Source organism: Chelonia mydas, chromosome 4 (assembly GCF_015237465.2).
Source record: "Chelonia mydas isolate rCheMyd1 chromosome 4, rCheMyd1.pri.v2, whole genome shotgun sequence".
Classification (NCBI taxonomy): Eukaryota; Metazoa; Chordata; order Testudines; family Cheloniidae; genus Chelonia; species Chelonia mydas.
This window is the reverse complement of record NC_057852.1, coordinates 58,535,069-58,561,158: the sequence shown is the minus strand read 5'-3', so window position 1 is coordinate 58,561,158 and position 26,090 is coordinate 58,535,069. Positions and strand designations below refer to the sequence as shown.

The 26,090-nt window shown below is 39.5% G+C and overlaps 1 protein-coding gene across 9 annotated transcripts in view; it reads left to right on the top strand.

Moving 5' to 3' along the window:
* LRBA (LPS responsive beige-like anchor protein) overlaps window positions 1-26,090 on the top strand; it is a 549,006-nt gene that overhangs the window by 129,654 nt on the left and 393,262 nt on the right. For 6 of the 9 annotated variants that reach the window (XM_043545802.1, XM_037897376.2, XM_037897378.2 and 3 more), the window contains exons 31-33: window positions 12,689-12,822; window positions 23,014-23,092; window positions 23,668-23,801. In XM_043545802.1, coding sequence (XP_043401737.1) covers window positions 12,689-12,822; window positions 23,014-23,092; window positions 23,668-23,801 — 347 coding nt within the window. The remainder of the gene's footprint in view (window positions 1-12,688; window positions 12,823-23,013; window positions 23,093-23,667; window positions 23,802-26,090) is intronic. The other 3 variants (XM_043545801.1, XM_043545803.1, XM_037897377.2) reach the window with 1 other exon arrangement.

Sequence of the window (26,090 nt, the reverse complement as noted above, 5' to 3'; positions counted from 1 at the left end):
CATGCTGCACTAGTTGAAGTGCTGTTCTGTTCCAGTGATACATCTGCTGGGTCTTGATGAAGTCTTTCCTTCTCTGAAAGCAGTTCCAAATTAATAGTTATCCTGTGATACATTGTAAAACTCTAATGCTTCAACCTTTTGTTTTCATTAAATTTTTCTGTTATGTTGTCTGGGTGGAAAATTTCTTCTGCTAAATTCCTTGTGGTTATGCTGAACCATTCTTTTTTTAACTTTGGCTTTTTCCCTGCACATGACCGTTCTTGCAGATTCTGGTCTACTTATCCAAATTATAAGTTGGACAAATCAGTTGAATATACCCTGCATCAAGAAAGTGGAGATATCTAATATAGGATAAGAGTGTGTTAAGGAGAGAGGGTTTTCTTTGATGACAGTTTTAGCCCAAGTTTTTCACATTTAACTGAAACAAAGCTCAAAGGAAATTATCTTGCCATGACTACATTCATTTTTTCTACTCTAGCAAATGGGTTTTACAATATGCCCAGAAGGAAAGTTCGTTTGCGCTATTTTAGATCAGGGAAGGGAGAGTGAATTACATGTAAGGGAATGAGGAATGGGGAATAAGCTCTGTTGGTTTCCAGGGGCTGCCTACCTCTACTTATCTCAGTAGTGGCAGTAAAGCATAGGAGAGAAATAGTGTCTTAGATAGGGATAACCCAGATCCGTTAAGGGTAAAAATTGCCACTTGGAACTCCTCCTAGCAGTCAATGAGCAAATAAGTGCAATTCCTGGGTCACTGGAGTCATGTGCTCAGGGTGAGGTAGTTCTGCCCACTAGTTTCATGACTGGAAGAAAGTGATAACAATTTAATCTGTCTCTTCCTTAATTTGAAAGCTTTTCAAAGCCTGGGCCTTATTTTTGTATGTTGCCTAGCAGAATGAGCACCTGATCATAACTGGAGCTCTTGGATGATACTGTAATCTGAATATTTAATAATTAGCTCTAAGAAATAAAACTAAACAAAAAAATCTGTTTGACAGTAAGTTCAGTTAATGTCAAATTGCTTATATGCCAATACATTAACATACAGACCGAACGAGTTATTTATTTCCACAAAAACAAAACAGAACCAAACCAAAATACCTTGGTTAAAAACTCACACAAACTGATAAAAGCAAGGGAATAACCAATTAAAACATTGTTTCTCAAACTTCTCTTCAGGAAAACAAAACCAGTTTTGCCCTGCCATGTGGTATTAAAGGTCTACCTCAATTTACATCTTCTGTGGCTCTTCACATCTACTTTGGAAAACATTTGCTGTAGGTCTTTGTTATATATTTCCTCTTCTTTCCTACATATTTTGTGCAGTGAAACAGATAACAAAGCAGACATACAAATAATCATTGTCATTTGAATTAGCACCTATTGTTTGAGGCTCTGTGTAAACTTAGCAGATGTCTCTGAAGTGGGTACATTGTTCATATTTTGAAGGTTTTACTCACAACCATAACAGCTAGAGAGTATTTTTAATGAAAATGATAGCTGCTCAATACTCATAATTGCACTTGAAGATGCTCTTAAAATAGGGGATATGTTTCTGTTTTTTTTAAAAGCAAGTGGCCAACTCGTGAAATTTCACACAGTATTAGTTTTTATGCCCTTGAATTATCTGGATTTTTTTTTCTGTCTGCATTTTAACAGGAGGTGTTTAAACTTGGGCTCTAGCTGAATTTTTTTACTGGGCAGTCTTATTTTTCATTGTTGACTGATATCTCTTGAAAAAATGGTCCATTGGCACAAAAATTGGTAGCAGGCTGGTGCCACGGTGTGTGTGTGTGTGTGTGTGTGTGTGCGCGCGATGGATTTATGGTCATTTTTAACTGTTGCCAACATTGTAACTGAATATTTGTACTGTGCTCACAAACCTGATTGATTATCTGGAAAGGTGCTGGGCCACATGCAAGCTTGATTGACTGATATATTGGGGATGGACCAGACACGCACAACTTTCTCAGTTAGGAGCTATGTTCTTGTTAGATTTTATCCAATAGAGAAGGGTATGTGCACAGCTGCTGATAAATAAAATATTTTACATCAGGCGCTGTACTTCTGTCCCCTGTAGATCTGTGCCCTCTATCTTGTACAACTCTGACATCCAATCAAGTATTTAAAAAAAAGAAAATCAATACACAAACTTTTCTGTGAAGTAGTTAGGGTTTCTACATGGACACACATTGGAGACAAACCCAAAAAAGCAAGACAATGGAGAGATAAGCTACCTAACAAGACATACTCTCTACCCCTCCACTCACAAGCACACACCTTTACATTTCCACAATTGCCACACTCTGTAACCTTAACTGTCACACTCTCCTCAAGGAGATGAGCTTTCTTTAACTGTTGTTTTCCCGGACCCCCTCATCAAATGACTTTGACCACACACAACTGACTACTGCACTAAAACCTACAAGTGTTTGTGTTGGTGGAGGGAGAGAGAGGGAATATTCCAGTAATAGGGTGTGTGCAGAAGAAAGAAAAGGTGGCTGAGTCAAGGTTGTGATGGCGGCAAGTTGTGTGCTGTTGAATGGAGGAGCAGAAGGTGTGTACAATAAGAGTGCCAAAACTTTTTCTTTCCTTGCTTTTGTAGATTTGTGTCAGATGTGTCGTGTGCGTAGTGACGCTGACTGCTTCACAATGACGTTTCTGGGGTATTGGTTTCCTATGCTTTTTTTATGCTTAATTGAGGGGGGTGCTGGTGTGAGGAAGAGGTCAGGAGCCAGTGGAGGGTTGAAATGTAGCTGCCGATATACATATTTTATCCATCAGCAGCAACACATAAGCCCTTGGGTCAGCATCTGTGCACTGCTAGGTTGTGTAACTTTTCATTTCCTTACTTTCGTGGTGTCAGGTAGACAAAAGTGCATAATGTATAAGTGAAAGCTTTACCCATGTCAATCTAGTAGTGACATGCACAATCTCACATCTAGAGTAAATCTGTTTATTTGTAATGTGACACATAGATAACTAGCTCATAAATCAAGAGTTTTAAAATCAATTTTTAACATAGTAAATAATACTCGATAAAGTAGCTGGGTATGTAATTTCTACATTAAAATGTAGAAAGGAGAAAATCAACAGTTTCACGAACACTTGAGGATAACTGTATTTAGTGCAAAACTATTTTAAAAAGTAAGTTTTGGCACTGAAATGATATCCACGTCTACTGGGCTTTTCTGGTTGGGGTTGGTGGAATAGTTATGACCTTTTTACAGGAAGCTGTAGCAGAGTTAGAAGGAATAGCTTTTATTTCTGAGGGATCACCAAAATACTAACAGTACAGTGAGAAACTTTGGAAGGGCAGATTTCAGGATGCTCTATGCAACTTACTGAGTCTGGTTTGCATTTAATGTATTGTCTGGTGGCAAACACAAAGCTTGGTAAGTTAACTACCTTTTTTTTTTTTTTTTTTTGAGACACCTTGTTAAAAGTTGTTCCCATGTAGCAGTTTACCAGTGGAGTATCTCTGGGAATTTCAAAGCATCTCTCTGATCCTTCATTTATCTCAGGAATGCTGTGTCAGAAATCAAAACTCTCCTCATATCTTAAGGATTATCAACTTCCCAGCCATAGCTGGAGAGTATACAGTAACAGCTATGTGAGTGAAACCTTGCTGAAAAGCTGCCAGGTTGCAGGCTTTTGCAAACAACAAGGTGTGTGTGTTCATTCCCATGCCAAAAATCTTCCTCTTATCTTATGTGAAGATCCAATATGGTGATTAGTGGGTGCCAGGGGTTTATCTTGATAAAGTTCAAGGCCTGGGCTGGCTTTTTCACTAGATCCACAAAGACAGTTAATTAACACAGTCCAATTGCAGTATGTCCTGAGACTGTTTTTTGTAGACAAGAAAATGTTACTAGTTTCTCAAGAAAAGAGGACTGATGGAAAAATAAAAGCAACACTTGTTTTCAGAGTTTAAAAACAAAACAAAACAAAAAAAAACCTGATGAATTGTCTCTTGGTTAGTCTAACAACCTATTAACCTATTACTTGCCATTTTTATCATGTGACTCTCTCCTGACTTCTGCTACTCTGTGTGGACAAATTCAGTGATCATGGAGTTCGGGGAAGCAGACATTGAGGTTATAAGAGAAACAGATGCTTAAATCATGGCTCTTCAGTGTGGTGCTTAAATCTGAGGCTAAGCTTTAACTTGCAAAACAGATATTTTTATAAGCTTGCTTACTGCTTGGAATGTCACATGTGTAAGCTGCTTAGTTTGGGTCAATCTGTTTGTGCATTTCCCACTGTCATGTGTGACCTTTTTCAGTGGTTGTGTTTTAGATAATGAGTTATATGGATTTTACATAATTTATGTACAGAATAAACACACACAAATATCTCTTGGCAAGGTTTGAAAAGGTTAGAAAAGGTTTAGCTGGAAGACTAAATCTACTAGAAGTACTGGAAGTAGGGACAAAAGGTGATCATGGGAGAGCTCTACTAACAAAGGCTAGGAGTAGTTCCCTAGTGAGGAGCTCATCTCTCTTGCCACCCAACTCCTGGGCTAAGAGGTGGGTAGATTTTCTACCAGTGTGCTAGCAGTGGCTCCGTATGGGGGCTCCATCGTTTGTATCATCCCCGAGCTAGCTCTGTCAAACATATGTGAAACTCCTTCACATGGACAGATGCTAAATGGAGTGGAGACTTTTGTCTTTTCGCCCTCCTCCAGAGTCTTCTGGCTGCTGTGAAAATGCTCAGATCTATGGTGATGAATGCAGGCTGCCTGGAGGATGGGATTGCACTGTTTCTCTCCTTCAGCCTCCAATATTTAGGATAATCTTTTCTTGAGAATATCTCCAGTGCTTGCCTCTGATCATAGCTTTCCTGAGTAGCCACATGAAATTGACATGGTTTTGGTGTTTTACTGCAATTTACAGGATTCCATTTAGAGCTGGCGATGTAGTTATTTACAAACTGAAAACTTAAATTCTGTTGTAGAAAAAAATTGATGGCAGGTTCTCTCTGACACCTCGCAAGTGGATTTTTAAAGCCCCCCATAAAATGATTGGATAGAGCCCATATTCTTTCCCTCCCCCCTTCCTCCAAACTGTAGACTGTAGTGTTTTGCCCATCTGATCCCTGATGGGGCTGTGTGGCACACTCATTTTTTACCTTTCTCCCAGAGTGTGCAGAGAGAGAGGGAAAGGGGACTATCCACAACTTATAACAGAGCCAGTAAGGTGACAATGTGGGTATGTCTACACTGCAGCTGACTTAGGCTTGTGAGGCTCAGGCTGTGGGGCTCCAAAATTGCAGTGTAGACGTTTGTGCTCGGGCTGGAGCCTGGAGTCTGGGACCTCGGGATCTTCTGTTTCTGTAGGAGAACAAACAAGCTGCTTCACTGGTATTCCTATCCAATGTGAAAAGTGAGACACTAGAAATCAAATCCTAGTAAATTTCCACATGCCAGTGGGAGTTAAAATTAATATATTGATTTCTAAATTATTAAGAAGCCATCAGGTAGGCTTGATTCACATTTTTTACTTTGAGTCAAGCCCAAGCAACCTGTGCAATTTACATTACATTTTTCAAATTAAGTGTAAGCTTATCACTTTACTAATAAATAAGCAGGGGAAAAGGTACTTGGAATTTTTTTTTTATATTTAGAGATATTTTGCATCTTATCAAAACAAATAAAAATAAGCATTCTAAAAATTGAGGAATAGATGACTGTTTAAAGAATTTGGATTAATGGATTCTTATTCTGTAAGCCTTTTGTCTCTGATGGAAGCCACTGCTCAGTTTGGTGATCTGTGCTCATTCAGCAGTGAATAATTGTCTGCAACACGAAGCCTTCCTACACTTCAGCATAATTGGGACTAATAACACACTGACCTTCTGGCTAAGATGTTTTATGGTGGCTGGCCTACACTGTATCTGACCTACGTTTATCAGTTCTTGTGCTATAAATTCTTGCTTTAAACATTAAAGATTTGGTTTTAAATTAAAGAAGAAAAACACCTGAAGTAGCTGAGTTAATGAGACAATCTACAGAAGCCCTTTTAATGTTTACAGATGTGTTGAGGCAGAGCTTTGCTCAGAAAATGTGTGAGAATATTTTGTTTATGGTATTTTTCTAATTTATATTAACTTTCCCATATCTGAAGCGATTAGTATTATAATTTGCAAATGTTAGGTGATGAAGGAATATAGAATTAAATGAGGTGGTTCCATTTTATTAAAGAAATAAAATTAATTGATGGGTAATCTTGCATGCGATCAAGGTACTCAAGATGATGGTCATCTTTGAACCTAGGACATGAATTTGGTGTGAAAATAACCCAACATTCCCTATAAACATGGCAAAATGTAAAATAGGAACTATGGAGGCTTGTAAATAGATTATTTCTGAAGATCCAAGAGTTTCTCACTTTTAAAAACATAATTCACCAATCAATTAATTTACTAAATGAAAGGAAAACATCTTGTTTGTGTGGTAACCTACTTAAAGACAAAGCAGGTGCTCCTCAATTTTAGTGGACTAGAACGTGTTTTTGAATACTTGGATATTTCTTAAGATTATTTTGTTTAACATTAGATTAATATGATGCATATTCCATAGTTTCTACGTAATTTCTATTTTATATAGACATTTATCTTAAAATAATGGGTTTTCTAGTGCCTCATGAATTGGTCTGTCAGTTGGCACTTCTTTAACTCCAAGTATCTTAGCATTGACATAACTGTTTTTTTGTGACCAACACCAGAACCATTTGCACTAGTTATGGAGCAGTTAAACAAGTAACATATATTTCTTTATTTGAAAGTTGTTATATTTCTACTTAGCTATTGAGAATAAGAATATATCAATATCACTTTCTAAGGAACTGTATAAGAATTTCTCACAGGATCATAAAGTTTAAACAGAGGACCCTTAAGTACTGGATCTATGATTCAAATGTACTCTTGTGCATCCCAGATAATAGAAAGCAAACAAATCTACTTATAATGAGCAACATGGTAACGTGCCTTCAAGAGGCCCTTGAGTTGAACCTCTAAAAATAAATCCTGTGGCTATAATCTTGTTTGATAAACTCTCTTTAAACTGTGTATAAAAAATAAAGGAAAGATGCAGAGTATAGATGGATTAAATAAAAAATACATTAAATACCAGATTAAAATAAATGGGTAATATGACAGAGTTTAGTTGCAAAAGGAATATGTTAAGCCACTTAAAGTTTACAGTTAATTCTTTTTGAGTTCTCAGCTAAACTCTTGACTCAGGAGACCTTGGCAATTGCAGGTAACAGAGAAGAGAGCAAGTTCAAAGATTTACTACGTAAAACTTTTGGGCCCATCCCAGCTCATCTCAGAGGGTAACGTCTGGCTGATATTTTCTCTGGGTGCAAGTTTAGCATTGTGAACTCTACTCGCTCCTGTATGTGTTGGGTACGGTTTACACTGAAAGTACAGCGGGTCAGGGAAAATATTTTCCCCTTAGATTCCATCTCTCATGATGCACTACAGTCTTCCCTCTTGCTGAGCCACTGTGGAAGTCCCTGATTGAGGTGCATCGTGGATACAATCTTGCTGGAGAACCGGATTTATAGAGGAGAATGGGGACACTCAAAATACAACTTCCATGAGACACCAACATGTTTATACATTGAATTGTTTTGCTGTAACTGAAACATTTTCCTGTTTCAGATATTAGGGGTTTATTTCGACAAAAATTCAAAAATTTCTGTGGAAAGCAGATAGTTCTTGTGAAAAAACAATTTATCAAAATAACTTTTATGGAAAGTTTTTGACCAGCCCTAACTGAGAGGCAGTTTTTCTAACGTCCTCCAGGGTGGATATATATAAATCCTTTACTGAACTGCAACATATGCTCTTCTGTACACTCAACTTTGGGATGTTTAATGACTCTACTTCTTACCACTTGAATTCAAGTAGATCACTTACGGTGCTGAGCCATTATCCCATGGTTAGTTAAAGCTTAATTTTCTTTTTGTTTTCAGTTGCAAGTTTCCATTCTAATAAGGAATAATGATTGTAATTAAAAAAAGCCTGTGAAGTTCCCTAATGGTAATCGTTTGTGTGTGTGTGTTATAGTGTCAGATTTGTGAAGCAGTTACTCATTGTTTCCTTTGCTGTCTGCTGAGCTCTGAGAATGTGTAAGAGAATATTAAGGGTGGTGTGTGTATATCCCACTATCTTCATATACCTAGTGAATGTGAATAACAACTGTTATAGTTGTCCTGATTCTCTCTACAGATGATTTTAGAGGCAAGAGGGCCCATTTTGATCATCTGCTTTGAACTGCTACACATCACAACGCGGGAAAAAAAAGGGATCCCTGATTGCTTTAGCTGTAGCTGCACCTCTCCTTAAATGGCAGTGCAATCTCTGGAAACTTGGTGTAACTAAACCCTTGATAAGTTCAGCTACACTTAGCACAGTAGTAGTAGTGTTCGTATCAGTGTATGAAGAAGAACTATGGTGTAGCATTGTGTTGGACACAACACAGAAAATGACAGCTCATATTTATGATTGGCCATGCCTGGTTTTGTTCCAGCGCTTATTGCCAGTTCTAGGTTGGGAGAATTGAGGTTGTGGGGTGTGGTTTTGGAGAAATCTTTAAGTTTCCCTCCTTGGTTTTCAGAGGATTAAGTATAGGTGCATTTGATGGAAGGGTATTTATCACTTTTGGTCAACCTTAACTTGGCATGATCATAGTTTTGTGCAGTGAATAGTGTCCAGTTCTGGTATTGTGACTCATATATCAGCCCTAGGGTTGCCAACTTTCTAATTGTTGACAACTGGACCCCCTCTGCCCTGTCCCTACCCCGCTTCTTCCCCTGAAGCTCTGCCCCCCATTCGCTTCTCTTCCACCCTCCCCCTACTGCTCACTGCCCTCCCTCATCTTTGTAGCTGGATCTTCTCCACCTCCCTGCCCCACCGCTGGTCTCCCTCTGCTTTGGAGCTGTAGCCTGACATGGAGCCTGCCTTCCTGCCAAAGAGATGCAGGTAGGAGGCAGCCTTTCCCTCGCTGCCCGCAGTAACTGGACTTTTGACGTCTGGTCAGTACATCTGACCCAACACTGTCAGGTCCCTTTTTCGACTGGACCTTATGGTTGAAAACTGGGCACCTGGCAACCCTAATGAGCACATTTCTTATAGACAATTATTACAGAAGGTTTATGAAGTCTTCCAAAATTCCTTCGATCTCAAAACTTAGTACATATGCTCTTAAGCTAGAGAAGGAAATCCTAAAATCTAAAATTAACAGAATCTGATCAACCATTTATGTGTGATACTTTCAGAGAATCCAGGGCTTTCCCTACCCTACAGATTTGGAAGCCACAGTGGCTTCATAATTGCTAGGGGCCTATCAGTGTAGTTTTCATAGCCATCTTAAAGGTTACTCCTGGGGGAATTCTGTGCCACTGTGCAATGCAGAATTGTGCAGAAATTAATGTTGTGCACACAGAATTTCCTTTTTTCCCCACAGAAAAGGGCTGCAGAAATGTTGGTCGTCACTAGGGGCTGCTGGACCTAGCAGAGTCCAGCTTGCAAATAGAAGACAAGGCCAGGGGGAGGGGGAGGGAGCTTAGAGGGCTCCTGGCAGCTACAGTTCTCCACACACCCTGAAGGAAGAAGGTGGTGGCACACTGGAAACTCCGTGGAAACCCGGGACCCAGTATCAGGCTGTTTCTCACTCTTGGTCCCTGGTCTTAGGGGATGTGAGTGTCTGGGTTGTGGGGGATGCGCCTGGGCTCTGGGGTGTAGAGTGTGTGAATGTTTGGGTCGGGGGAAGGGGGAGCCTGCTCTGACGGGTAGCAGGTGTGAGTGTCTGGGCTGGGGGGGCATAGCTGGTCTCTGGGGGGAGGGGGTGTGGGTATCTGGCCCCCTGGCTGGGCTCGGGAGGAGAAAAGGGGGCAGAGAAACAGGAACTGGGTTGTCGTAGGGGTTTCTTTAACTCTACTCCTGGGGGAATTTTTGTGTGTCTGTATTATTACAGATATACCTGCTGACAGGTATTTTGAAATAAATTACCAAAGTCATTGAAACTGCTGTCATAATATAGTGTTATTTTGACAAATAAAATGTGCAGAATTTTGCGAAATTTTGAAATATTGTGCATAGAATTTTTTATTTTTTGCACAGAATTCCCCCAGGAGTGAAACGTGGAAGACCTCTTGTTTTGATGATTCCTGAGAACTGATTGGTTTAGAAAAATCCTGAAAACATATGACACTATAAATGAAAAAAGAAAATGTAACACATGTTTTGTTCTTAAGTTAATTTTGGTACCTTCCAGTATTAAAATAATTGCATTGATGTAGGAGAGAGAGCTATTCAACAACAAGCTATTATGCCTACACAATAACTACCTTGTCAAAAGTTTTAGTGGCTCCAGAATTTTATCACCAAACTATTTCTCTGCTTTTATATTAGGATCCATTCCAGTATTCTTGTAATGCACTTTGTGTTTGTTGGTAGGAACTTGATAAAATGCTACTGTAACTCTTTTGCCGGTAAGGAAACAAATGTCTCCATGTTTTACATTAAGGTCTGATACAGACTATGTGAACACATCTGCATTCATGAAATATAGATCTCTGGACCCTAGTTAAATATTTGTATTGAGTATTTTGACAATAAAACAATTTAAATCCAGCAAGGAAATACACATGAAATTTACTAGTGTGGGTCAGATGCTGGGGACTCATCCTAATATTAATAGTATACCCATGTTACTAAAACCCAGTAAATATATATTGCTCTTCTACCTCCTTCCTGTTTTTTGAACTTGTCCTAAAGAAGAGCAATAATAGTGTCTTGGTATTGCATGTCTAGAGGGATATTGTCTGTTTTCTGCTCTGTAATGTAAGGCATGAGGAAATGCAAGGCCCCATTGTACGTTAATGGCAATGTATATGTAATTTAGCAGACTCTGTATATATTTTTATAAACTGGTTTTCTAATACACTGTACGTGTTTGGTGGAAACCGACATGTACATATGAGAGAAATTCATGGCTCAAGCACAATGGCTTGGCTTGGGGCTCAGGTGGTTGTTACGTCTGTTTTTTAGTGTATAGTTAACATTAGCAGTCACCCTTATAATGATGTGACACACACTACCCCCAAGTACGGTGGCTGCCCTACTCCTAGCAATTGGAAGGTTGATTTAATCAGTAACACAGCCTAGCTTATGTGACATCCATTGGAGTGAGGGAGAAAGACAACTGTGATCCATTTTCCCCTTCTAATTAAAATTATTTTTAAAGTATTTAACAAAAACCTTGTTTCCACGCCTGAATTTGGTTCAGGTTTCTAAGTAACTTTATTTAGAAACTGAATTCTTTAAAGTTATTAAGGGAATAATTTCAGTGTGTAGTTATAGTGTTGTCAACAGAAGATGTGATTAAATAAATTGAATGTTGAAGATTTTCAACTTACAGTTAACACCAGGTAATTAAAAGTAAGCGCTGCTATGGGAGTGCATTATATATCGGCTGCACTCTTTACCTCATTAGTTGGGTTTTTGCATGTCTATGGAGCTAACTTGCAATTAAAAATGCCTTAGAAGTATGCTTAACAAGGTCTTTTAGGTATTTGGAATAAAGTACTACAATGTAATTAATCATAAATAGATTTCTTTAAGGGGGGAGGGATAGCTCAGTGGTTTGAGCATTGGCCTGCTAAACCCAGGGTTGTGAGTTCATCCTTGAGGGGGCTATTTAGGGATCTGGGGCAAAAATTGGGGATTGGTCCTGCTTTGAGCAGGGGGTTGGACTAGATGACCTCCTGAGGTCCCTTCCAAACCTGATATTCTATGATTCTTGGTAGCGGACAAGATAAATCTCCATGCCTAACTTGACATTTTACATGTCGTCATCATCTTCTTTCATATTTATTGTTGAATGTAATGCTTGAAAGTTAGCTTATGTAAAGACTGGTGACACTGTCTTCAGCTCTAAGAATCTTCTGATTTGTTTTAATAAGTATTTCTTTAAGTTCAGATATATCCATAGATTTATTTCCATATAAGATGCATTTGAAATGTAATGAAGACATTAACGTATGTACTATACATTAGCATTTCAGGATGGTTTTAGTTATTTTTATACTGTAGATTTCTCCACTGAGAAGCCTTCCAATATTGTAAAATAGAATTAAAGGAGCCTATCACATCTAGACAGTTTTCAAGGTGGATATTGTCAGATCTCAGTATCTTTTATTTTGACTATATTGACATTGTAGCCCCTTTCTACCTTTCTGTGTTCAGCTATGTTAGATCATTAAAGCATGGTGTTGCTCTTAAAGCGGTACTCAATATGAGTAATACCAAAGGCAAAAGCTGTTTTTACTGGAACTGCGGTAGATCCCAAAGTAACCCACCCTAGTAGTTGTATATCCATACAGTTTTAGCTGATCATGTTTCTGGGGAATTGAAATGAATGTTAAAGCCTTGCTATAAACAATTGGAAGGAGGAGAGGGAGAACATGGATAAAGTGTCAGTGCATATCTTTAGATAGGCTGGCAAAAGAGAATGTGGAAAGAAGTGTTGAACTTGCTAGCTAACATGGTTTGCGGAAAACAGAATTCTGTATGTATTATGTTTCTTTCCTTTCAAAAAAGGGCCACAGTATGTAAAAAAAAAAAAAAAAAAAAAAAAAAAAAAAGACTATTTACTAACTTTATGTATTTCTCCATGTAGGAGTGTTGTTGTAGCTCCAAAGAAATCAACAATTTCCCCTTCTACAGCTACCATGAGTGTACCCACAAATGCTGTCAGCGTGGTTTCTTCATTAGATTCAGCGCAGGCCCCAGACCTGACAGGAGAATATCCTGGTGAGTAAGGGTAAATGGAAGACAGCTTCATAGAAAAGAAACAGAAAAATATAATAGAAGTGGAATCATCTGTAATGAGATTCCCTGTGAAGGTGAGACACTTCCAAAGTTTTAACCTCTGAAACATTGCAGACAAACACATTTATTTGTGCATCATTTGCTAATTATGTAACTAAAGATTTCGTGTTGGTGGCCTTATGTTTTAATTCCTACCTAGAGTAGGACAGCAAAGAATTATTTTTTAAAAATCTCGCTATGCTTAGAATATTAACAATTATTGATTTTTATTTTCTGTTGGAAAACTTATCTGAATCTATATTAGAAAGATGCTTTTTTGTAGTGGCTTTTTCCCCCTAACTGTATGTATTAGGTAATATAGAACTTTTTATACCAGATCAGACAGAGGAAACTCTGAGGCCCTGGATCCTGCAAGCTGTTCTGCATATGTCTGCTGATGCACACATGTGACAGCTTGCAGGGTTAGGAGCATGTGCTTGATATCCTATCTCTAACTATGGCCAGTACCAGATACTTCAGAAAAAGGTAAAATACCTGTATGTTAAATCTGGCCAATCATACAGTGGTGTTACTTGGGTTTGTGACCATGAGAATTCCTTTCTGACCCTCATCAGTGATCAGCTTACACCTTAAAGCACAAGGTTTGACTACTCGTATGATTCTTGGCTTGCATGCAGTAGCTGGAAATGCTTATAAAGCTAACCTCCTTTTAAACAAAAGACTCCTGCTAAAGTATTTTTACTGACTACCAGTGATGTTGTTGATTTGCATAAGCTTACTTTTGTTCTAAGTTTCCTGCCGTTAATTTCATTTTGTTCTTTTTTGTCTCATTATAGGGCAGAGCAAATATAAGAATCTGATTGCTTTTAACAATACTTCCCATAATTCCAAAAAAGATGAGAATATTATTAATAAGCAGAAGTCATACAGTAGGAAGCAATTGTAATTAGCATAGGGATATGTTGCACTTCTTCTAATAGGTAATATTTTTTCTTGAGGGTACTTTTATTTTTAAAAGCCTTTCTCCAGTTAAGTATGATCATGAAACTTGTATATTGCAATGCAGAATATTTATGCTAACAGAAAGTAAGTCTGAATATGTTCCCTATAAAGGCAACAAAGTTTTATCCTGACAAATTTGCCATCATGAAATCTGAGTAATTGCTGTGGTACTCTTCACTGAGGACAGACTTAGTATAAGTTGTTCATAAACACACAGTCATGTGGTATTTTGAGTCCTGAGGCTCTCCTTTCTTTCTGTACAACATGTCTAACGCTCTGATATAATGCGGAAGGCCTGCTCTTTTTGGTCAGCCATTTTGTAGTCTCAAGGCTGTGTGTGTTCTCCCAAGTATCTGTGCCCACCAAAACCACCAAATTGCATGCTAAAGTTTTGAATTGAATTGAAGCTCTATGTCAAGGAAGCGTCCCTCCGTGCCTGTTAACTGGGCATTTCTTTGTACTGCAGGAGCTAGTTGTTGCTAATGATGTATCAGAAACAAGAAGACTTAGAAACAAGTACAGTCCCCTTCCCAAGTGCCCTTGTGGGCACATTTATTTTCATCTTTGTTCTCTCCAGCTCTCTGCAAAAGTACTTGTGGGGGTCGTTCAGATTTAATTGCAAGCATGCTACATGAAAGGAAAAGCTTTTGTGATCCAATACTTTCTTACTGCCTGATACAAAAAGGAAAATTGAGTTCATCGCTCAAATTTCCAGGAGGTAGTAGTCTACTAGTCTAGGAAGCAGATCTAGACTAGGGAAATAGGTTGTATTTTAAAAACTTGCCACAGTTGAAGAGGGAGCCTAGGGTTGACCAGGAGCAAGTAGCATGTTTTTGAAGGCTTTACACTCTGTTAAATTAGTTACACATTAGTTAAAATCTGTTAGCCAACATGGTAAATCATGCCCTATTTTCCTCAGTCAGATAGGGCCTAGATTATTGAGAAACTGCTGTAATGATTTAAATCACTTTGACTAGGAGCACATCAATGGAATTTAACTTGCAGGCTCTCTAAATGGGATATACTTTTTTTTTGTAGAAATGATTTTGGAATATGTTGAATGCTGCTGTACTGTAAAATATATAAGAAATCCAGACAATGAACAATAATGATGTAACTTGTACCAGTATAACCTCCAGAATGTCTGGAAGTGTTGGCAAAAACTGAGACTTCTAATCTAAATCGATATGCATAAAAAGAAACAAAGTAGGATTAAAAATACCAGACTTGTTTGGACTGGCAATGTAATTCATTAAAAAGAAAAATTTAGGGGATACATGAAATCATGCCTAAAACTGATTAAAACATGACTATTGACTGGAAATTATTTTTAATAAAAATAAAGATTAAATGGAAACACTAGTTCCCACTGATATAAAATATTAAAAGTCTAAGTAATTTGTGTTTGTGTTGATTATGTAAATTGTCTACACTTCAATTTTAAATACATTTGTATGAGGGTTTTAACCTTGTGGTATGTGAGAAAAAAGGTGGGCAAAAATGAGTAATAGTAATAGCTATTATTTTTTTTTAAAAAAGGACTGAAATAAGAAAATTGATGTTTTTCTTCTGAGGTCATATCACAATTTTTTTTATCTCCACATAATTTTTAGGCCCCATTTAGTGTAGAAGAAAGTAGCTGAGAAAAAGGTTTGGCCTGACATTAATTTCAGACTGTTTACCTGGCTATTAAGAAAAAAGCACATTAAATCTATTAAAAAACAACAACAACAAACTTTCAGACTAGATATCTATTTAGTGAATATAAATTGCAGTGTTTCAATGTTTTACATGAAGGCTATATATAGTATTTTAATTTCTTCATATCATTGTATTTAAAAATAACCTCTAACAAATAGCTGCTCTTACCTGATTAACTCGGCTTTTCTAATAAAACAGGCTGAGCAACAGACACATTCCACCTAGGATAGTCACAATCTTAATGTCTTGGGTTTAGTCACTTGTTGCATAGTGATCATTAATCACTGATCCTCAGGACTCTTAGTCTCAGTGTATTGGTGCTGGTGCACACACCTGAGGCTGTCAACAGATGTGGTATGGCTGCTGGAAAAGGCTCAGAAATTCTTCTGAGATATAGAGACCAAGGACATGATCCTGAAAAAGATGTATGTAACTGCACACTATGAGGAATTCCTTTTGACTTCAGAGGGACCACCACTAGCATTCATCAGGTCCTTACACCTGTGCTGGACTAGGCCCTGCTGTACAGTTTAAAATCGTGTGAAGTAATTTTGAACTCATGACTGCTACAAGGGATTTGAGTCTGGCACTCCTTCCTTATAAAGCAGGGGTGGGCAAACTTTTTGGCCCGAGGGCCACATCTGGGTATAGAAAATGTATGGCAGGCCATGAACGCTCATGAAATTGGGGCTGGCGTATAGGAGGGGGTGAGGTTTGTGACCGGGGGTGTGGGCTCCAGGGTGGGGCCAGAAATGAGGAGTTCATAGTGCGGGAGGGGGCTGTGGGCTGGGTCAATGGGGGTGGGGTGTGTGAGGGCTCCAGCTAGGGGTGCAGGCTCTGGGGTGGGGCTGGGGATGTGGGGTTTGGAGTGTAGGAGGGTGCTCCGGGCTGGGACTGAGGGGTTCGAAGGGCAGGAGGGGGATCAGGGCTGGGGCAGGGGCTTGGGGCACTGAGGGTGGGGTAAGGGTTCTGGCTGTGGGGTACAGGCTCTGGGATGGGGCTGGAATGAGAGGTTTGGGGTGCAGGAGGGTGCTCTAGGCTGGGACCAAGAGGTTCAGAGGGTGGGAGGGGGATCAGGGCTGGGGCACAGAGGAGTGGCTCAGGGGTGCAGGCTCTGGGCAGCGCTTGCCTCAAGCAGCTCCTGGAAGCAGTGGCATGTCCCTCCTCCGGCTCCTATGCATAGGGGCATCCAGGCAGCTCTGCTGCGTGCTGCCCTGTCTGCAGGCGCCACCCCTGCAGCTCCCATTGGCTGCGGTTCCTGGCCAATGGGAGTGGTGGGAGCGGTGCTTGGGGCAGGGCAGTGTGCGGAGCAGAGCCCCCTGGCTGCCCCTATGTATAGGAGACGGAGGGGGGGACATGTTGCTGCTTCCGGGAGCCACGAGAACTAGTCCCCGACCCTGCTCCCTGGCTGGAGTGCCAGAGCAGGGCAAGCCCCAGACCCCACTCCTCAGCAGGAGCTCGAGGGCTGGATTAAACAGCTGGCAGGCCAGATGTGGCCTGCGGGCCATAGTTTGCCCACCCCTGTAATAAAGTAATATGGTAGGAAACCAGAAGGACAGACTGAAAACACTCCTGGAAGGAGGAAATACCTGGAGCAGTACTGGAGAATCCTTGGGTGGGGAAGTGGTAACAAATTATAAGATAATTGATCTAGGTGGAGTTGAAGAATATGATCTAGGAAGCTAGCCATTAGTTGGTACAGCTAGCCATTTTGTCATGGGAGGTGAGACTAGTCAAAGGTAGCGAAGCTATTTTTGTGTATTCTGATGGGATATTTGTGTGTTCTGTTTGGGGGCACTTAGTCTTCCTTGTCAATGTTTTTAAATTATTGTGTGTTGATGTAAATTTCACAGACTTTTAGTGCAAAAAAACAAAAACAAAAAAACCCCTTGCATTTCCTGCCCTGTTTTCTGTGGTTGCTCCTGTCTTTGTGGTACTGCACCCACAGTACTTGTTACCAATTTTCACTGTAGGGAATGCAATGTTGAGACTTTTAGCTTCTTTTTAGTGCTATCCATTTCCATATTCTTTTTTCAAGCATTATTTTTAAAAAGTGAGGATGCTGTATAGGTTAAAGGAACTGACTACATTGGCAAATGTTATTTATCTGAAGTGACAGTCACACATTTGCCCCTGCTATCATTCACTCATGCATGCAATTCCCCTCAAAATTCTCTATCCACTGCCCTGCCAGAGGCTTCCTTTGGGTCTTGTCCCCTCAACTGCATTCTCACCATACCTAGCCTCACAGTGTAGAAACTGTGGGAAAGAATAGATACTTCCAACCCTGAGTAGTAGCATCTTCCACCCCAGGAAGCAACCACAGTGTGAAGGGGATAGGATCAGAAAAGGCACTGAGGTGTGGAGATTGGTGGAGAGACTAGGTTGGAAAGAGGGAAAGGGAGGAAAGGTTGCAGCAATAAATGGGATGGTCTTGTGGCTAATGCACAAATTGGGAGTCTGGGCTTCAGGTTTCCATTCTCAGCTATGAGAAAATAATCACTTTGTGCCTTGGTTTACCTAGCTCTAAAATGGGAATAATGCTGACCTACTTCACTTGTAAGTGAAAGCACCTTAAGGTCTTAAGATGAAAGTATTGACTAAGGGCTTGTCTACATTTACGGTACTGCAATGGTGCAGCTGCAGTGCTTTGTGAAGAGGCTACCTATGCCAACAGGAGAGCTTTTCCCATCAGAGTAGGTAGTCCACCTCCCTGAGAAGTGGAAGCTATGTTGTCGGGAGAAGCCAACATAACGCTGTCTACGTTGGGGGTTAGGTCTACGTTGCTCAGGGATTTTCACACCCCTGAGCGACATAGTTACACTGCCGTAAGTTTGTAGTGTAGACTAGGGCTAAGTATTGGAAACAAATAGAACCAGAAACTGTTTTGCTCACTTCACATTGACATCAGTGTAGAAGTCACTCAAGGAGCTACTTGAAGTGTGACAGCTAAGTTGAGGAGACCTAATCGCAACAGTGGCTGAAGATTAATAACAGACTTAATATTGTCAGTTTGTTTTACTTCATTTGTCGCTGACAGATATTTTCATAGAAACATCCCCAATAGAAAGTGTTTAAAAATATTAATTGGGTCAAAAACCATTCTTAAAAGCAGCTCATATCAGAGTGCACCAATTTAATGAAATTTGTTTTGGCTTCGTATACAGAAGATATGTTTATGTAACAGATCCTTCTAGCTTGTAAACCCTTTCATGATAGTTTCTTTGTATTCATAGGAAGTTTATATTTTGAACTGGCTCATTAGTTTACTAGATAGTCATTTAAAATGTTTTGTCTGTTGGGCAAAATTAAGCAGATGTATTCATTTAATTGGCCTCTTCCTATTTCTACCCCTGTCCCATATCTCACTAAATACTGTACAGCATGCAGTGTGTATGTATTGCTTTTTGTGTTATATAGACACACAAGGATACAAGGAGTTTTGAATAACGCTATTGCTAGAGACATTATTTGTTTAGACCCTTGGGGACCCTGAATAAACAATAAGCTTTCACTAGAAGGGTGTTAGACAGATGATCTATTTGCATTTTCTTTTATGTTCTTGCAAATGTCTGTAAAACTGTCAGTTTGAAGGAGCCAGTTTATCAGTGAAAGGATAAGGAAGAGATAAGGCAGTTTGGTTCCACATGTTTGAAGTAGCTACTACACTTACCCACATGTGTGCAGTAGATGAAATCATACTTCTGAAATGCTTCATTTTTGGCTAACTGCACAAAAAGCCATTTTAAAAAAACTGAAAGCCCAATTTGCTTATAAAATTAATAAATGTATCCAAAAAACTTACATGACACAATCATTTGGTGGAAAAACCACCGTGCACAGTCATTTACATCTCATGGAAATCTCTGCTCTGACAAATCTAAGCCATTTCTTATAATGAAATATGTCTGAATTTGGAGTGTGATCTCTTAAGGATGGAGAAGCTTAGGCCATACATACCATTACATTGTTAAAAATGATTTTCAGTTTATACAATGGCCTGCCCTATGCGATTTCTCACACATAAATAGCTTAGTGCTGTTTCCCCATTTTAGGCCTGCATTTTAACTTCAATACTGATTTTAATAATTTAAGAATATATGCAGTATATTGTACAGGTTTTGCTATTCCATTTAGTCTGTCTCTATAGTGCACAATTAGTTTTAGTTACTACAAGGAAAAACAGCAGTTGTGTCATGAGTAATGGCCTTTCTGCATCCATCAACATTTATACTAATGCCAGTGCATGGCAGTATAAAATAGTGAAAGTTAACCAGAACCAAGGGTAGCTTCGTGGTATTTTATTACACCGTTTCACTAACCTGAAAGATGATTCTTTGGGTTCTTCCATGTTTTCTTGAGAGATTTTTCATTTTGGCTAAAAATATTAGAATGTCTCCCATCTCTCTTATGTTTAAAGAGCATCCCACCTTAGTATTACATTATATAAGCCCTTAACTGGGTGCTGCTGTGATACTTGATACCATCACATCTTTGATAGATGGTAACATTAAAACCTCACTAGGTCATAATAGCTCCTTGTATTTGTGGCAATCTTCTAACAACAACCTCTTTATCCTAGATTTTAAATATATTCTGATGGACGTGTCTGAAGGAAATACTAATACAAAATGCATTTTGTATGTTGAGAATACTTTCTGGGAATCTTACATTTTGAGTTCTTGTGTTCAGCCTAGCATCATGGAGTGGCAAGATCTGGGCATGCTATAGAGAAGGTGTATTCAATCTTGGAGGTGTGAGTAGGAAGGGAGCATTTACAAACTGGTTGAGGGCTTGCTGCATAAGTACTTGGTTGGCTATTGCTGGGCTCCAAGGGGAAAATGCAAAGACGGACTGCTTTTCCTGGAAAGGCAAAAAGTTAAGAGGTATTTTATTATAAAGGATATAATGAAAACTGATTAGATCGTCTTTTTTAATCCTGCCACATATTCCAAGAACAGGGGTCATTCAGTGAAAGAAAAACCAGTAAATATGTAGTCCTTTACAGAGCATTTGAGTCAATCTGTGAAATTCAGTGTCACAAGAAGTTCATCACTGTCTGTATGTTGCTTCTCTATACAGAAGGTTGTATCTAACAGTCTAGTCTCTTAATTCTTACCACATCATCTGACTGATTTTTTTGTACTTACTGTCCCTTTTAATTTTTTTTTGAATATGTAAAAGAAATAGTGTTCAAAGAAACTGTATTTTAAAAAAAAAAACAATTATATGGTTATGAACTACTACTTATTCTCAAAATAATTTAAGAAGTGTTTATGTTGAAAACATGTTTCAGTAAAATCCAGCTAACATCCAAAAACATGATACTTTAAAAAACTATTCTTAACCCCTCCCCCGCCCTTCTCCCAAGCTTATAATGGCTGGAAATGAGCAGTTAAGGGATCCAGCATTTTCTTGCTGTCATATAAACCTTCGTCACTCACTTCCACATTACCCAATTTATGCTACCCATCCAACTTTCATTCTGTCCTGAATAATTTCCAAAATTATGTACAAATGTGCAAATAACAAATTATACCATGAATTACAGTTAAAGCTTAAATGAATCTCAGCCATAAAATTTTGCTCACAAAAAAATAGAAGCCCACATTTGAAAATTAGGCCCTAAATTGGAAGCTTTTTAAAAAAAAAAAAAAAAAAAAAAAAAAAAAAATCCAAAAAAACCTACATACTGGTGTTGGTCCTGGCCTCATTTAAAAACAATTCCTTCAGACTTGTACTGTCAGTATCTGTGCTCACAGAGCCTGCTGGTTAGGATTTCCATTTTGCATCTGAAGGCAGCATCAGCTTTGCTATGTTGAGCCTGATATTGAACTGTTGGGTATGTCTGCACTGCAGTTAAACACCTGTGGCTGGCCCATGTCAGCTGACTTGGGCTCATGGAGATTGGGCTACAGGACTGTTTAATTGCAGTGTAGAAGAACAGGCCTGCGCTGGAGCCTGGATTCTGGGGCCCTCCGAGGGTTTACACCACAGTTAAACAGCCCCATGAGCCTAAGTCAGCTGACACGGGCCAGCAACAGGTGTTTAATTGCAGTGTAGACATACCCTCAGATTTCAGCACAAAGGCTATGTCTACACTAACCGCTGGGCAGCGATCGATCCAGCAGGGATTGATTTATCGCGTCTAGTCTAGAAGTGATAAATTGACCCCCGAGTGCTCTCCCATTGACTGCTGTACTCCACTGCTGCAAGAGGCGCAGGCGGAGTCAACGGCGGAGCGGCAGCAGTCGACTCACCGCGGTGAAGACACCACGGTAAGTTGATCTAAGTACATAGACTTCAGCTATGTTATTCACGTAGCTGAAGTTGCATAACTTAGGTTGATTTCCACCCCCCACCCCAGTGTAGACCAGGGCTAATTTTGTCCCTTCCGGTTTTTTTCAGCATTGGCCCTCTGATTATCTTCCCTTTATTGAACTGGACCTATTACTTACTTTTTGTGTTTTGTATTTTAAGAGGGTTGTGTTTTATGTTTTTGAGTATAGGTAGGGCTGGTAGCCTTGTCTATTATTAAGGTTGCTTGATGCTTCCTGTTATAAGACCCATTTTCAGCTGCAATTGTCAAATTTCGGCTCAAAATTTTCCATGCTTGGCATGTTCATCAGGAAAAATTTTGGGGAAGCTACCAAAAGAAGGATGCTAGACTAAATATGGTAAATTAGATCTGTTGTTGTATCTCCTATGTTCCTTAACTGTAAGGAAGGTGGTTTTAGTATTATACATTGAGCTGACAGAGAACTTTTAGGGGGAAAAATTAGTGAGATTCTCTGTTCAAGGTGCTCAGAGAGGATGGGAGAGCTCTTTAGCATTAAAAAAGAAAAAGTATATGATATACTTAAAACACTCCTATTTGACTTTACATGTAGATTTATGTATATATGAAAATTAGGTAAGATACCAGGACTTAATGAAGCCTGCACTCTCAATAATACTTACAATTTTACTTTCTTCAAACTTTCACAAGCATTCATAGATTATAAGAGAAATGATCATCTAGTTTTATCTCATGTGTAACCTGGCCATAAGAATCCCCCAAATTAATTCATGTTTGAACTATAGAATTATTAAAAAATGATTGTTGAAGCACACCTATGAAGTAGGAATGTATGTTGGTGGTATTCCTTTTTTACAGACCAAAAAACAAAGATGCAAAGAGGTGAAGGGATTTGCCCAAAGGGGGCCAGTTTTAGGGGAAGGTGAGCAGGGCAGTTGTCATGGGTGTCAACTTCAGGGGTGTTTGTGCCCACATTGCTGTGTCATTCCTCCCCACAGCCCCTGCCACCGCCTCCGTAAAAAGCCTCGCCCACCTTGGCCCCAAGGTCACGCATGTTTACAAGTAATTAGTATGCTAGGGTTCAAACTTGAGTCTTTGACTTCTTTTCCTGTGGTCTATCCTTCTTGCCCATGCTTCCCATCTGATGAGTTCTCTCTAACTTTCTTTCGTAGGCAGTGGATCATCTAATTCAAAATTGCCACCTGTGCCTACAGTTTCTTCTGTTCCAGAGGATTCTGCTTCAAATATGAGGTAACTACTTCAATTGAATGTTTAGATCCGTGGTCCCCAAACTGGGGTGCGCGGCAGCAGTAGTGCCGCCGGATGGCACTCCGCCGTTTTTTTTTTTCGGCGGCAACTCTGCACGTCCACGGCTGGTGTTTCCCTCCGGCGGAACTTCTTCTGTTGGCGGTGTGACTTCGGCAGGTCTTCTGGTCTTCTTCCGTTGGCGGTGCCCCTGTGGCAGGTCACCCTGGGGATGCGCGAGCCAAAAAGTTTGGAGACCACTCGTTTTTTGATGATGTAATTTATTGGCATGTTCCTATAAACTATTTATTAAGACATGGTTAATAATTTAAGGCCTGGTTCAGTGAACTTGGGAACTGTTGAACTTGGGAATCTTTCCACTCATTTCAATGGGTGCTGGATCATGTCCTTAAACTGAATATATTAAAAAGTAATTTTGTGAAAGGGCATTGGTTGGGAGCCGATTCCTGTTAATAAATTTTGTATCATGTGAAATTTGATAATCATGTCAAAAATAATTCTTCTTCCTATGAAAATTTGACTTCTTGTTCTCTCATTAATCTTACATATCTTCTAATTAGTATTACAGAGAGGCTTGAACATGCTTTGGAAAAGGCTGCCCCTCTTCTGAGAGAGATTTTTGTGGATTTTGCTCCCTTTCTTTCTCGCACTCTTTTGGGTAGCCATGGGCAGGAGCTGCTGATAGAAGGTACAAGTAAGTTTCCATTTTTAATTTTTTTCGCCGAACGTGAAGGCTCTAAAGAAAACTCTACATAAACTAATTTAAACTGTTAAAATAACCTAATTTTACAAACTAAAACTCTTTACAATTCAAAACTTAATTGGAAACTGTAGCTACATGCAATTCTTGCCTATTTATATGTAGGTCTTATTTTATTTGTATTTCAGCTAGGTGGAAATATTTAAGCAATATTCAGACTGCTATAGGGCGTGCCTGCTCTGAAATGCTCCCCCTGCTGAGTTAGTGTGGTGGCGCATGTACTCCCTGCCCCAGTTTTCCTTCTCAGGAAGCCAGTATCTCCACTTTAGGCACTCTTGAGAGTGCTTGACTAAATAATACCCTCTTTGAAGCAGGTTTATTATAAAACCCCATACAAAAGGGGCCATAACAAAAAAGTCCGAAATACAAGTTATCTCCTGCTTTCAGGGTTCCCCTGAAGTATATTCTTTGAACTCTATTCCCATTCCCCCCAGGGTTATCTCTGAATCTGTGTCTTCTCCTTTGGGCAGGAGCCAGCTCTTCTACTGGAGCTGGGTTGCAACTCAGCCCACTGTAGGGCCTTAGCAAGCTTCTTGCACAGTTGGCCCCACTTAGTCCTCAGAGGGTTTGACAGGCTTCTCCTTCTATTGTCTATCCTGCTGTGTGGGGTGATGTAGCATTTATGCTGGTCCCCTTCTTCCAGCTCGTCCCCCAGTTGGTTCGGTGAGAGGGAAGCCTTGCCTTACCCTCTCTGCACAGGTGCTCTCGCACTCCCACTTACCCTTCCTGCCCTCCATATTGCCCTGGAAATCACAAAAAGTTTCCCCCCTCCAGCCCACCATGTTCTCCTGCACTGCATGCTCACCAGCTTTTCACAGTTCCCCTCTCTCTGCCTCCTGACAAGATAGAGTTTGCTGTCTTCAGGGTTATCTTGACTTCACAACTGTTAGGAATAATGGGAGAGGTAGCAATTTTGATGAATCTGCTGGAAGTGAGTTAGCTGTGCCTCTCTTCTTCGTGGAGACAGAGGGTCTATGGCTGTTGGAATTTAGATAAGAAGGAAAGGGTCACAGAGGCAGGGTGTCTGGGGTCTTCTTAAGAACTACCTATTGTACCAGATCTAGATAATTTACCCCCTACCAGTTTTTGTTGTGTTTGTATATAGATATAGACAGACAGATATGGCTACCACAAATTAATTTCAAACATTTCCTATTGAGCCTTATTACACAAAACAGAGCTACAGGTTGAACCTCTCTAGTCCAGCACTCTCTGGTCCGGCAACATCCATGGTTTTATTTTGTTTTTTATGCTTTATCTACTTATTTCCTTGTGCCAATACAATAAAATTGTGTAACAACACTAACAGTTTATTATGAAGAGAGCCGGTAAGCTTTGGCTAGGCGGTGTTGCAAGCGTTGTTCAATTTATTGAAATTCACTCATGTCAGCGAGATAAAAATAAACAGAGACCCACTCACTACATATTAACCTCCCATGGTTTGGCAAATTCTCTGGTTCGGCACTGGTCAGGTCCCAAGGGTGTCGGACTAGAGAGGTTCAACCTGTACTAAATAGCATTTGTCCTTCACGTTTTCTAACATTGAAATTTCATACTGAAAAACCATCTACAAGTGGAGAAATATATGCCCCATTTTAAGCCCAGTTCAGAATGTACCCTTAACTATGGGGTTGCAACCAATGCCTCCATAATACCCAAAAGCATAATAAAAGAGAACATTTTCTATAATAGATGAAAGCAAAAGTTGAGAGAGATGTTGAGAGCCCTGTTGAATGTACAGTTACATATTGTATAAACATAACTTTGCATACCTATTTCTCCTCTTAGATGCGTAACTATGGAAAATTGCTTGAGCATTCACAATTAATGTATCTTCTCTGAAACTGTGCAGAACCAGATTCTGCTTTTGGATGGATGGATGGATGGATATATATATATATATATATATATATCTATATATCTCACTTTAGCTGATCAAGAACTTCAGTGGGACTGCATGCTTGACTCACAAACAGAATTTGTATCGTCATAGTCAGAAGAATAACAAACAAGCAAAAATTGTTCTTAAAACTTTTATTCAGACTGGCAATGGGTTTTATGTGTACACAAGTGGATAAAAGATATTCTCCTTTCAAAGTAGTCTAAAGGATTTCAAGTCTGTGGTTTTTTCTTCTTATGTATTTCAGATATTTAATCACCAGGGGATTACAACAAAAACAATCATAGCATGTGCATTGTTTACACAAAAATCAATAGAGAAAA